Source organism: Phocoena phocoena, chromosome 4 (genome assembly GCF_963924675.1).
Source record: "Phocoena phocoena chromosome 4, mPhoPho1.1, whole genome shotgun sequence".
In the NCBI taxonomy this organism is placed as follows: Eukaryota; Metazoa; Chordata; class Mammalia; order Artiodactyla; family Phocoenidae; genus Phocoena; species Phocoena phocoena.
In genome coordinates this window covers 40,019,800-40,034,524 of record NC_089222.1, presented here as the reverse complement: position 1 = coordinate 40,034,524, position 14,725 = coordinate 40,019,800, and the positions used below count along the sequence as shown (strand labels likewise).

General features: G+C 35.6%; 1 protein-coding gene across 5 annotated transcripts in view; it reads right to left on the bottom strand.

The window, feature by feature from the left end:
• Nucleotides 1-4,375: 4,375 nt before the first annotated feature.
• MLF1 (myeloid leukemia factor 1) overlaps nucleotides 4,376-14,725 on the bottom strand; it is a 34,911-nt gene continuing 24,561 nt past the window's right edge. The window contains exons 3-7 of one of the 5 annotated variants that reach the window (XM_065876356.1): nucleotides 11,331-11,414; nucleotides 10,105-10,233; nucleotides 7,940-8,099; nucleotides 6,217-6,355; nucleotides 4,376-4,675 (exon numbers count right to left, since the gene is read on the bottom strand). In XM_065876356.1, the coding sequence (XP_065732428.1) occupies nucleotides 4,570-4,675; nucleotides 6,217-6,355; nucleotides 7,940-8,099; nucleotides 10,105-10,233; nucleotides 11,331-11,414 (618 nt within the window). In that variant the 3' untranslated portion in view covers nucleotides 4,376-4,569. The remainder of the gene's footprint in view (nucleotides 4,676-6,216; nucleotides 6,356-7,939; nucleotides 8,100-10,104; nucleotides 10,234-11,330; nucleotides 11,415-14,725) is intronic. The other 4 variants (XM_065876360.1, XM_065876359.1, XM_065876358.1 and 1 more) reach the window with 4 other exon arrangements.

Sequence of the window (14,725 nt, the reverse complement as noted above, 5' to 3'; positions counted from 1 at the left end):
TACAAGTGCTTTTTCTCCTTTCAAAATGTTCCACCTTTGTTCTATGTTAAACATTATATGTCCAGTCCATATAGAAGACAGCATCCTTGAGGATTCCACTTGGATCTCTTAGAGGCATCTCGAACTTAATATGTCCAAAAAGGAGCTAATGATCTTCCACCAAAACCTTCTTCTGCAGTCTTCATCCGATAAAAGGAAACTCCGTTCTTCGAGTTGCCCAGACCAAAAATGTCACTTTGAACCACTCTTTGACTCTGCTGGTCTAGTCTGTCAGCATATGCTATGGGAACTACGTTCAAAAATAGATCCAGAATCGGCAGCTTCTCTCCACCTCTCAAAGCGCTGCTATCTCGAGGGAATTACTGTAATAGCCTAACTGACCTTACTGCTTCTGCCCTACGACTGCTCAGTCTATTCCCAGCACAGTAACTAAAGGGATCCTTTTAAGCCTGGCCATGTCATTTTTCTACTGAAATCACTCAACTAGTGAATTCACTGTTGCTGTCATCTCTACTTTTGTGTAGGCTTGAAATTTTTCATAACTAATTTTTTTAATCTGAAATTTTTAATGACCTTAAAAATTTTAATAAATTAAAAAAATATTAACCTTCAGAATAAGCACCTACATTACAAGGTCTTGCTTGAGGAGCCACACCAGTGTAACTCTACTTCACTTGCTCATTTTCCTCCAGACACATTGGCCTCCTTGCTGATCCTCACATGACCAGAGCCTGTGCTCTCCTCTGGATACCAGCATGGCTCTTTCCCTTACCTTCTTCTCTCTGTTCAAATATCCTCTATCAGTGAGGTGTTCCCTGACCAACTCTTCTAAAACAGCAAGCTCTTCCCTATGTTCCTGCACTACTTCATTTTCCTTCAGAGCTCTTCTTAGATACACCCAGACATTTTACATAGCTGTCTGTTGTCTGACTCTCCCGATGAGAATGTAAGTTCCACAAGGACAGTGATTTGGTTTTGTTAATTGCTGTACCCCCTGCTGTGCTAGGTGCTCAATAAATATTTGTTAAATGAATAAGATCAAGTAAATGGAAATCAGAGTAAATTACAGGATACAAGGAAAGAAAAACCAGAGATTCAATGATGAATTTTGTACTTATTTTTTGTATATCATCCATGTATTAATTTTTAGTAAAGGATTTACTTTGATGAATCAATCCATTAATGTTGAATACTTTTAAGTAAACTTTTTTATTTATAGGCTTTCAAAAATTTAGTCTTTATAAGCCTGTGTATTTGTTTAAAATATGTAAATTAAATAATAATTATGTAAATAGTAATAACATTAAGGTTTTACTTTAATTTTAAGATATAATTACGTTAAATAAAAAAGTATATCTGGGGCTTCCCTGGTGGCGCAGTGGTTGAGAGTCCGCCTGCCAATGCAGCGGACACGGGTTCGTGCCCCGGTCCGGGAAGATCCCACATGCTGCAGAGCAGCTGGGCCCGTGAGCCATGGCCGCTGAGCCTGCGCGTCTGGAGCCTGTGCTCCGTAACGGGAGAGGCCACGACAGTGAGAGGCCCGCGTACCGAAAAAAAAAAAAAAAAAAGTGTATCTGTTACTTTTGAAATTACCACTTTAACAAACTAAGTTTCCTGAAGTAAAAATTCATACTCATTGTCCTCTGTGTGTGTATATATATATTCATATTTTTCTGTAATTATTATACCAAGTATATTTTTATATGGGTACACATTATAGATTACTTCTGTTAGGTTTTAAAGTGGCAAAGTACACATACATTATATCATTCAAAGCAGTTACACATTCTATTAATTCATAGTCATTTTATAGCTTTGCCATAACTTTGCCAGTTATATGTTATAACTTTTATATCTTATCTTTATAAGAATAAAGATAAATTCAGTGAAGGTCCTGATTCACTGCAGTAAGGGTCTAGGTCAAACCTCAGTAGAATCTCCAAATTGCCCGAGCCCGACTAGCCTAAGACCATTGCCTTAGTCCATTCAGGCAGCTATAATAAAAATACCATAGATGGGGTGACTTGTAAACAACAGAAATTTATTTCTCATAGATCTGCAAGATGGGATCAAGATCAAGGTTCCAGGAGATTCAGTGTCTGGTGTGTCCCACATCCTGGTTCATAGGCAGCCAACTTCTCACTGTGTGGGCACAAGGCAGAAAGGGTGGAGGAGCTCTCTAGGGTCCCTTTTACAAAGGCATTAATCCCATTCATGAGGGCTCCACCCTCATAACCTAATCACCTCCCAAAGGCCACACCTCCAAACACCATCACATTGCCACACGTAGGGCACCATCTGATATCAATGTGCTCCTGCCACTGCCCTGTAACAATAAAAGATAAGGAAGTCCTAAAGATAAATAATGAAAACCTATCACTGAGACTGACAGTTACCAGGAAAATCACTAAAGTAGCAAGGAGCCTAAGTTTTCAACTTGGACTTATTGTCAAGGCCACATTCACAAAATAGTTAATATCCTTACATTCCCCAAAGACCCAGCGTTCCAGAAAGATCAGTGGTTGTCAATAAAGAAAAAATAACATGTGAACTACAAGCTATGGCGAGCCTTCTTTTTTATACTAGTTGACTTCAGAATGAAGATAAAAATAAATTCTGAAAAAAGTTAATTTCAGCATCGTGTGAACATAAAGAATTAACATTTTATCTCCAGATGTCACATATTTTGTAAGTGGCCCCTTAGGAAGCACTGTGGCGTAGGAGGAAATATATATCTAATTCAATTTTAATTTGATTTCTATGGTAAACAAATTGAGATGAAAAAAGCATCTATGAATTCTCTGTTATATGATGCATAGAAGCTGTACTGTTTTAAGTATAATTATTTATTAAAATGTGTTTTCATATTTGAATATAATGATTCACGTTAACTTCAGTGTAATAATTTAGGCAAAAGGAGAATAATTACAGTCTACCGGGATTTTGCTCTGTCTAGGGAATTTATGCAGAAGTGTTATTTCAAATGGATGCCTTATGATAACTTCCCAGTGTGTAATAGTATGTTATTAGTATACTAAATTATCCATAAGAGGAAAATTTTAACATCTTTAATACTTGCCCAATTGCTTTCCATTATAAAAATGAATTGACACATATGCATCTTATTTTAGTGACTAATTAAAGGCATGAAGCACTGACTAGTAAAATTAACAGGATATGATATAGAAAATTAGATGAGTATAAATAAGCAAAATCACACAATTCTACTTCCAAACTTTAAAAGGGAAGATATTAGGGTTATATAGAGTGATAGTCGATTCTGTTTTTTCCCCCCTTGAAACGACAAAAACTTAAAAGTTAAGATTATATATTCTCACAAACTTCATGCCTAACTTTATAAAAACAGATTAATGCTCGCATTCTAGAATGAAAAAAACCCAAGACCTGAATTTTTAAATAGTATACTTAAAAAGGGAACAATTGAATTATTAAGTACCTTGCTCAAACACACTTCACCTGTCTAAGAAATTTTGAGACAATCAATCATTCAGGTTTGCAGAATACCAAATGCATTTTTCTAAATGTCACAAAAAGGCCGAGCAGAGTTTCTCCAAGGACACTGCAACTTTAGAATGTTAACCGTGGAGATAGATTAAGCTGTCTGTGAGAAAGGAGAACAGAAATATGCTACCATAAGATGTTAAAGAGAAAGGTCAATATAAAGTCTGTCGAACGTTGAAAATGTAACACAGAACAAAAAAAGAATACACTGTATAAAGAAACGATAAGAAAATTCACGTATATTAACAATTTAAAATCTCTTTGAAAAGGAACTATTTGATTATTCTTTATGTTCTTTATCAAAACAATAACTAATTTTTTGTAAAAGAGTACTAGTATAGTTTTGCTTTATTTAAAAAAATTCTTGGGCTTCCCTGGTGGCACAGTGGCTGAGAGTCTGCCTGCCGATGCAGGGGACACGGGTTTGTGCCCCGGTCCAGGAAGATTCCACCTGCCGCGGAGCGGCTGGGCCCGTGAGCCATGGCCACTGAGCCTGCGCGTCCAGAGCCTGTGCTCCGCAACGGGAGAGGCCACAACAGTGAGAGGCCCGCATACAGCAAAAAAAAAAAAAAAAAAAAAAAAAAAATCTTTAAGCTAGCTGGCTACATAACACATTATAAAATTTGAGCTAAATAATTTTAACCTTTGTTAACATCACCCTATTATAGTGTTAGTAAAAATTGAGACTATTTTTTTTACAGTTTATTCTTTTAACTAATTTATATGATAGAACAGCTAGCTGTACATTCAATCTTGAATATATAGGGGAATACATAGCCAATAGGAAAATAATTGTGAAAGCAAAATCAGCATGTGTTATGTTTTAAAGTGTTATAGAATGTTTAACAGCTTGCACTATTGAACATTAAAGTTTTATTCCTAAAGTAGGGACAATATAAAGCTAGCACTTCCAAGAAAATTCAGAAGAAAGTTGCTAAGAACACAGTATTGATTTAATAACAAGCAATTGGTCTTAGGTGTATTACTCAGCACCATTACTTTCTCTGTTCAAACAACCAAAACTAAACAAATCAAGTGCAATACGATTTATTTTTTGTTGATTTTCACAGGTGATCCTTTGATGTTGAGTTTGTCCACATAAACATTTGATCTTCTTCCACGTTCAATGGCTGGACTTTGATGCAGTTTCTCCCTGAGAAATATACATGTGAACATTAATACCATTTTTAAAATGGTCATTAAAAAAATCAATACAAACATGATACAGACCACTGTAATTTAAGGTGAGTTTTATCTTAAAGGTTCCTTAATAGCTTTGAAAAACATATGGCAGAGTATTTTACTTAACATTTAAGAAAGCAACAGCTGCTTTCCTGAGATAGATTTAACTGTTTACCGTTGAACCATGCTGTCCAACATGGTAGCCACTAGCCACATCGTTTACATTTAAATTAATTAAAATAAAATAAAATTAAAAAATTCAGTTCCTCAGCTGCATTGTTTACATTTCAAGTGTGATTCAATAGCCACATGGGGCTACTGGCTACCATATTGGACAGTACAGGTGCATAACATTTTCGTCATTGCAAAAAATCATTTCAGAAAGTTCTATTGGACAGTGCTGGTTTACAGAAAATGCCACTGATAGGCCATAAATTTATAGATCATCTATAAAGAGCATGCTTTTCTCTAACTGGGACCTGGATTTCATAGTCAAACTTAGCACTGTTAGGTTTTTATCAATAAACTTTTCAAAGTGAGACAAATATTAGCTAAAATTAATATGAGAGCAAGATTTCTAAAGAAAACATTGGGGCTCTAAATTCCTAAACAAGTATTTTAAAATAAAAGATGCTAGCACATGAAATTCTGCACAAGTCTTCTAATTTACTTGGTACCCACTTGTCGACCGCTGGTTCTGGGAAGGCTTCCACCTTCTGCAGCAATTCTCCACTCTCTTAGAGCCTAGAACAGATTTCTGTTTTCAGGCCTGCTGAGCCCTCTCTCTCTCGAGTCTAATTTTCAATAGGATTTAGGTAGTGTTTTCAATTGTTCCCCCAGAGTATCAAATAAAATTGTAACTCTAGAATATATACTAAATGTGTCAAAATGTCTATAATCTCTATAAAAGTGTGGTATTAGCACGTTCATATTTCGCAGCTATTCCAAACGGTAATTCCAAAGGAGGCTAAAGTTTTTGCAAAACTCTTCCAAAATATTTGATATCTAATACAGATACTGTTACATATTATACAAGGGTCTAAAAATCTTTTTACCATTAAATGCTCAATTTTGACTTGTTAGGGAAGTTTTGTTCAGCCTTTTAGCTACAGTTCCTCTCCCCTTACCATATCCCTAAACACCAGTATCTTTACCTGGTACAAAATGTATGACTCCTACTCTATCCAGATGAAAATCTGTTTCACAAGAATAACTGCATTATAGTATATTGCTTTACCTTAGGAGGATTTTAGCCCCATTGTCTAAAGCATAATTTGCTAGTGAGGTACTAGTCATATAATCCTAAAATACTATTGGTTTTCAGATACAAATTTAAATTTGTGTTGGAATACTCAGAAATAATATAAAGTTATTACATCTTTCACAAAAGATATTATTGATACAAACAACTTGGATGTTAATCAAAACTTCCTGATAACAGAGGTAAAATTACATAACTTCTCTTCTAATTTGTCTTTAAAAAACACAGCTTAGTTTAGAAATAACTTTTACCTTCTTTTAAGTTCTCGGGATCCTGAATTCTCATGACCAATGCTTCGCATCCTAGAGTTTTCTAGATTGTGCCATTGTCCCCTTGGTTGGTACTTCAGAACCTCATTTTGCCACTCATCATCAAAAGCATGAGCATCACCTACATCCAATATCAAAATAAAGGGGTAAGTATTAAGGTATCAGCTGTCAGTAACTGCCTTGCTCCCCACACATTTCACTCTAGCCTGGTGTTTCCATCAGCCTAACCTTAAGGTAGAAGCAGGAAACTGCTTCACATAAAAAGGCCTTTGACTCAGAGTAATATTTCCTTTTCTCTTTGTTCCTCTCCTATTTCTGTTGATAATTTGGTTACGGATGATCTGGTTTTTCACACACCTGCCTGGATATCACATTACTTATCCAATGGACCTCATGACCCAGCGACACTAACAGGCTTTCTTCCTGGGTCATCTCATGGTGATGCTACTCTTCCTCTTACTGGGAGGACACTCCTCCGGTGCCTAGCACTTCCTGTCCTCAGTTTGGCCTCACAAGCTTCTTTTTCAATTTCCTGAGACAGGTTACTCATCTGACAGTTCATGTTGTTATGAAGTAGGTAATCTAAATTCCATAATAACAAAAAGTAAATGATAATACGTGTTCTTTCAGATTGCCTTTATAATAATGTGTTACTTTACTAAAATTTTCTTCAGTATGTTCATTATTGTGAAGTACTCTGTATATATTTAAATATGGCCAAATTACAAAGGTTAAAATTAAAGAGAGGTTAAGATGTTGTGGCTTCCATCTCATTGCATAAGAATAGTTTTATCCAGCTCCAAGAGAATTTCTTTTTCTAAAATCATATAATTTAAACCCTTTACTATGATAAAACATTTTTATTCAAAATACTTTCTAAAAACAGGAAATGAATACAGCTTAAAAACTATAATGAAAAAAGTTAGGAAGTCTTAAATGAGTTGAAGAATGAATATAAAATCTAAGAAATGGAAAGCTTTGCTTGATATATATGTGATTTATTATCTAACAACACCAGAAATTTAAATCTTATCTATACAAAAGCCTAAGTGCTCCACAATACAGAAGAGTTGAAATAAATTATGGCCAATTCATGATAAAACTTTTAGGTAACCATCTAGGATGTTTCTGAAAAGTAACATCCTAGGTGACTGTTCACAATTATAGTGGGGAATTAAAATAATCACAATATAAACTATATAGATAGTAAAATACAAATTTTGAAAAACAGTATGTGTGATTGTATGTTTATATATATCAATACATAAAACTATTAGGAAGAAATACACTAAAACATTAATAGTAGTTATTTGGGGTTGGAGTTATGAATAATTTTAATTTTCTTTATACTTTTTTATACTTTTCAAATGTATTTCTTTGATATCAGAAATAAATAAAAACTCGATTTCCTACTGATAGTCTTACTAAAAAACAATTCAAAAGATTCCATTTTCCAAGTATAAAACAAAAAAATAAATGATACTCAACATTAACAAAAATCACTATAAAAAACAGATCTACAATGAAACACTGAAACCACAATTTTATTACTATTTTGATAACGTATTCTCTACATTTACAATTCATAAACTGTCTGAAACAACATCATATAAAATGTTTCTATAAAAAATATTCACCAAGTTCTATGGGTACAGCTGCTATTTTAACTTTGAGAGGAAGAATGCTATTTTCTCTGATAACTTACTTTCATTCATATTGATGAACTCTTGATTGACCTCTTCATCTCCAGTCTTCTTGTTCTTTGACTTTTTAATGACATGAGCTCGGTCACGGAGGTGATGACCAACAGCCATTTTTTCTAGTCCACTCTCAGAATCTCTCAGTGCTCTCCTAGTTTCCTTTACCTGTGAAAATGATGAAAATAAAAATTAGTTATTACTGAAATAAATATAGACTATAAACTCCTCAGAACCTGTTTACCTATAGAGGTAAGAATATAAATCTACTGCTCTAAAAATAATGGGTACTCAGTTCCACTACCAACTTGTAGTAAAATTATGGTAATAGTTCTCTGATATTTCCTGAACTGCTTACAATTAAAATGTCTAGGACAAACAGAATCAATATAATTATTAAAACAAAGAATAACTTAATTATATTAAACTTAGTGCCTTCAACACTGTCCTTGACAATTAATAGATGGGAGTACATACTAGCATTCCTACAAGAAAGGGCAACTAATTATTCAGCACTCATGAAATGACTTATATATTCTATTTTCATTTAAGTCACCCATTAGACAGGCAAACCCAAATTTTCTTTACTATAAGTACTAACAAGGAAGTGGAGAAATGGGAACTCATACCAAAGTCTGTGGGAGCTAATTGTCTCAATCACTGTGTGATAATAACTTGGTGATTTCTAGGTAAGGATGAAGACACACATCTCCTCCGATCCAACAATAGCATTCCTAGCCCTTTTGCAAGAGGAGACAGGTATAAAGATGAATAGGTGAAAAATTATAAACACCTAAACATCTATCAATAGAAAAACAGATTAAAAAACTGTGGTATAGGGCTTCCCTGGTGGCGCAGTCGTTGGGAGTCCGCCTGCTGATGCAGGGGACACAGGTTCGTGCCCCGATCCGGGAGGATCCCACATGCCGTGGAGCGGCTAGGCCCGTGAGCCATGGCCGCTGAGCCTGCGCGTCCGGAGCCTGTCCGCAACAGGAGAGGCCACAACAGTGAGAGGCCCGCGTACCGCAAAAAAAACCAAAACAAAACAAAAAAAACTGTGGTATATTCATATTTTAGACATTTATATAGAAGTTAAAATAAGAAACCAGAGCTACACATATCAACTTGAATAAATCTCAGAAGCAATTACTGAGCAAAGTCAAGCTGCAGAGGACACGTGCAGTATGAAACCATTTATACAAAGTTTAGAAACCTGTAAAATAATTCACTGCATTGTATATGAAGCATACATAAGTAATAAAATTATAAAAGCATGCATGAAAATGATAAATTCCAGGTACAGGCATACCTTAGAGATACTGCGGGATCTGTTCTGGACCACCGCAATGAAGGGAATATTGCAATGAAGTGAGTCACACGATTCTTTTGGTTTCTCAGTACACATAAAAGTTACGTTTATACTATACTGTAGTTATTAGGTGTGCAGTAGCATTATGTCTAAAAATGCAATGTACATACCTTAATTTAATAACACTGTATTGCTAAAAATTGCTATCATCTGACAACACAGGGTTGCCACAAACCTTTAGTTTGTTAAAAACACAATTTATCTGTGAAGTGCAATAAAGTGAAGCCCAATAAAACGAGGTATGCCTGCATAAGAAAATGGGAAAAGGAGGAGGAGGGAGGAGTATATTGGAAGCTTTAACTGAATCTGTAACATCTTTGCTTAAAAAGGAAGCAAAACAAGAGACAACTTAAATAGAGAAAAGTGTTGATGATTTGACTAAACTGGACTGAAGGAGTATGGGGTACTTATATTATTCTCTATGTCCTTTCTGTATACTTGAAATATTTTTTGAGTTAAAAAATTCATTTACTTCAAACAGAAACTAAAAGTAGACATTTATTTCATGAAACAAAGACTTCTTATAGTGTCTACTTACTTTGTCAACATGTAAAGCTAATAAACATCCATGGATATTAACATGAAAAAAGGCACCTGGGGCAGGGATGGAGGTAGGTGGGGGAGACAAAGAATGCCTCAAAATAAATACATAAATACAGTTCGTTTTATTGCTTTTCACACTGACCTGTGTTTTCTCCCCCCATCCCTTCCCCTGACCAGTACCAGGTCAAATTTTAATAGTTAAAATTTGATATAGGTGATCTATGATTCCACAACTTTATAAAGTTCCAAGAAAATACTTACTCCTCCTGGAGCCCTGCGGGTTTGAGTTGAGGCCTGGAAAACCTTTGGTGGTTCATCTCCTACTTTGGAATAAGTCATAACTGAGGAAGAACTAAACGAATGTCCATTTGGATCCGTTGAAAGGTGACCCTAGAGGTAAATATAAATTGTAAATCCAGTGAGTTCAGTCAAATACGAAGAAATAATGTCAGAGGATTCAAATAAAGTAACAACACTAGCTAGAAGTTCTACTAAAGATAGTATATATGATCAGTATGATGTCCAAATGGTACCCCCATGAAGGCCCTGACCTCCTTCCATTTTAGGTACCAATTCACACTCTCCTTGTAAGGAATAATAAATAATAAGTGATTCATTTAGAAATCCTCAAATCTTTGAGGTCAAAGACTTGTGGCTTAAATTTATAGATGCCGTACCCTGAAGCATGTAATACTTTTATAGTCAGTGGTTGACTTTTGTGTGCAATTTTGCCAATGTTGAGCCAATTAGCCATATGCCAAGAAGTTTTATACCTTCTGTGGGTACCAACTGCTACATTTCTAAAATCATTAATAATGTCCTAGATTTGGACATTCTGAAATGATCCTTAGATTTCAAACTGGATGACTAAAATAATATGGGTGGTCTTCATACTGAATCAAGTTATTTTGATTAATATCATGAGTAGAAAAAGTAAAAGAGTATTAGTACTAGTTTATAAGTGTTTGGATTGTATGAATCTAATCCAGTGCCTAAACATCATTCCTGAAATTTCTATTTTCAGAGTTATTTTTTAACACTAAAACTTAATTTCTTAGATGCTACAAATCTTTTTAAGTAGAGAAGTTACACATAATAAAAAAATCTAAATTCATATAAAACATTCATTTACAATAGTGATCTTCAGCAGAATAAATGTTTTTGAAGTTGAATGTTTTTATTTTGAAAGTTTAATTAACGCTGCTTTTCAAACTTGCAGGTTCTGAGATCATTTTAGTAGGTTGTGACCAGGATTTTTAAAATATGAAGTAAAATAGAAAATATCAGCACATGCTGTAAACAGTATGATTATTTTCTCATGAAATTTTTATTTCAGGTGTAAAATATATACCGTACCCAAGTACTGTCATGATGTAAGATATATTTTTCAATCACTGTGGACCATGGTTAGAAAAAGGCTGAAAGCCACTATAATATAGGATACCAATAACTGAAAATAACATTCTCATCAATCTTTTAGTACTTACAAAGTTTCTTTGTAATTCCTGCATGCTGTTTCGCATATTTAACATCATTCGGTCCATTGCCTGAAAAGGGTTGACATCTGTACACTATAGGATATTAGGAAGTATGTTATTAACTATAAGCACGACACAAAGGAAGCAAATCAACATTCCTAAAACAGCTGAAATTTTTTTCTTTTTGATTTTTGCTGTGGGGTCTCATGCAGTGATCGACCAGGCAAAGATAATTTAAGGACTATATAATGAAAGTGATTTGTTAAAGAAGAATTTGAAGCATATACAATCCTAAACAGCCAACATACAAATGGTTAGGGAGTTGTAACACTATAAATACATGCATACATACATGTGAATATATCCACACATATATACATGCAAGAACATATAAATACACACACACATAAAATTCAACTTGCTCATAACATAATCTGGTTAATATTTAAACACTGAGCGGTGTATCCTTGGCTGTGGGACAGCTCTAGCATAGACTAGTCTTCCAATTTTTCCTTCTTCCTTCTGGATATCCTACCAGGCAAATAAATAAAACCCAAGATGACAGTGTTCCTTCCAGCAGTCCAACATGGGTGATAGAAGCTGCCTCTGGAGTAATCAGTCCTCCTTTCCATCAGACTTGGACCCAAGTGATATACGTTAATTCACTCCACTAACAGTCCTTGGATTTGCTGCCTACCACTCCAGCTCAGTAGGGCATACACTTGAAGCATGAGGTATGCTCCTTTATTTGTTTATTTATTTATTTATTTATTTTAATAGACCTTTATTGGAGTATAATTGTTTCACATTACTGTGTTAGTTTCTGCCGCACAACAAAGTGAATCAGCCACATGCATACATGTGTCCCCCCATCCCCTCCCTCCTGAGCCTCCCTCCCACCCTCCCTATCCCACCCCTCTAGGTCATTGCAAAGCACTGAGCTGATCTCCCTGTGTTATGCTGCTGCTTCCCACTAGCTATGTATTTTACATTTGGTAGTGTACAAATGTCGATGCTACTCTCACTTCGCTCCAGCTTCCCCCTCCCACCTCGTGTCCTCAAGTCCATTCTCTATGTCTACGTCTTTATTCCTGCCCTGCCACTAGGTTCATCAGTACTTTTTTTTTTTTAGATTCCATATATATGTGTTAGCATACCGTATTTGTTTTTCTCTTTGTGACTTCACTCTGTATGACAGACTCTAGGTCCATTCACCTCACTACAAGTAACTCAATTTTGTTTCTTTTTATGGCTGAGTAATATTCCATTGTATATATGTGCCACATCTTCTTTATCCATTCATCTATCGATGGACGTTTAGGTTGCTTCCATGTCCTGGCTATTGTAAATAGTACTGCAATGAACGTTGTGGTACATGTCTCTTTGAATTATGGTTTTCTCAGGGTATATACCCAGTAGTGGGATTGCTGGGTCATATGGGAGTTCTATTTTTAGTTTTTTAAGGAACCTCCATACTGTTCTCCATAGTGGTTGTATCAATTTACATTCCCACCAACAGTGCAGGAGGGTTCCCTTTTCACCACACCCTTTCCAGCATTTATTGTTTCTAGATTTTTTGATAATGGCTATTCTGATCAGTGTGAGGTGATACTTCATTGCAGTTTTGATTTGCATTTCTCTAATAATTAGGTGATGTTGAGCAACTTTTCATGTGCCTCTTGGCCATCTGTATGTCTTCTTTGGTGAAATGTCTATTTAGGTCTTCCGCCCATTTTTTAATTGGATTGTTTGTTTTTTGATATGGAGTTCCATGAGCTGTTTGTATATTTTGGAGATTAATCCTTTATTGTTTCATTTGCAAATATTTTCTCCCATTCTGAGGGTTGTCTTTTGGTCTTGTTTATGGTTTCCTTTGCTGTGCAAAAGCTTTTATGTTTAATTAGGTACCATTTGTTTATTTTTGTTTTTATTTTCATTACTCTAGGAGGTGGGTCAGAAGAGACCTTGCTGTGGTTTATGTCAAACCACATATATGGTTTGTGTTTTCCTATGTTTTCCTCTAAGAGTTTTATAGTGTTTGGTCTTACATTTAGGTCTTTAATCCATTTGAAGTTTATTTTTGTGTATGGTGTTAGGGAATGTTCTAATTTCATTCTTTTACATGTAGCTGTCCAGTTTTCCCAGCACCACTTATTGAAGAGACTGTCTTTTCTCCATTGTATGTTCTTGCCTTCTTTGTCATAAATTAGGTGACCATATGTGCATGGGTTTACCTCTGGGCTTTCTATCCTGTACCATTGATCTATATTTCTGTTTTTGTGTCAGTACCATACTATCTTGATTACTGTAGCTTTGTAGTATAGTTTGAAGCTGGGGAGCCTGATGCCTCCAGAGGTATGCTCCTTTAGAAGAACAGTTAAGAATTCCTCCAGAACAGTAGTTTCTTAGCCAGGAGTGATTTTGATCCCAGGGGGACATTTGGCAATAATTATACTCATTTTTGTTTGTCACAGCTGGGGAGGGTATATGACCGGCATCTAGTGGTAGAGGCAAGGGATTCTGCTAAACATCCTACAAAGCATAGGACAGCTCCCCAGAACAAGAATTATCCAGCCCAACGTGAAAGTAGTGGTGTCAAGGCTGCAAAACTCTGCTCTAGAAAGATCTGCTATTGATTTTAGGTTTTATCACTGGAACAATCACCAGGAATCAAAAAGTGAAGCACATATTCTAGTGTGTCACCCAAAGCATCATCTACTATTATAAGGAGTGTTTAGTTCAAGGAACTCCCCTGCTCAAGCAGGAGGAGTGTTTTGAATCCTGTAAGGCACTGTTATTCAGTGCTGGTATTTCAGCCCTTCTGGATATTCTTTTGCTTTGTGCCAAGCTGGGACTCAGTAAAGAATCATCAAAGGCCTGTTTATGTCTCTGCCTTCTACTGGGTTTTTATTGCTAGTTACAATAGGAAATAGATGAAAAAAGCAAATTCCTTTTTAGAATCTGCACTTAGCACAGTAGGGAACAACAAAGACACGTTTAGGAGATACTGATACATCCTTAGGATGCAAAGGACTACAATAGAATTAATCTGCATTTCAGAGATTCAACACAATTCAGGAAATGTTGCGAATTTTTTGCTTCAACATTAGGTTGAGAATCAAGGCTGTATAAGAGAGAACAATTCAAGAGAGACAGAAGGGCTGGCCTAAGGAAGGAGAGGAGGAGAAAAAGATCCGATGTTTGGGGTATATTCTGTCTCTTCTTAATTCACTATCAAATCAGCCATCGAAAGATGAATCTGTACTTGCTATGGGGTGGCCCAATGCCTTGACAAAAAAGTGGAGCTACAAATTAGAGCGGAGATTCCAGTGGGCTTTTGAGGCCTTCAGGAACTCTGTACAGCTGCTCTTCTCTGCCTAGAATGTTTTCTCCTGACTCTCAGT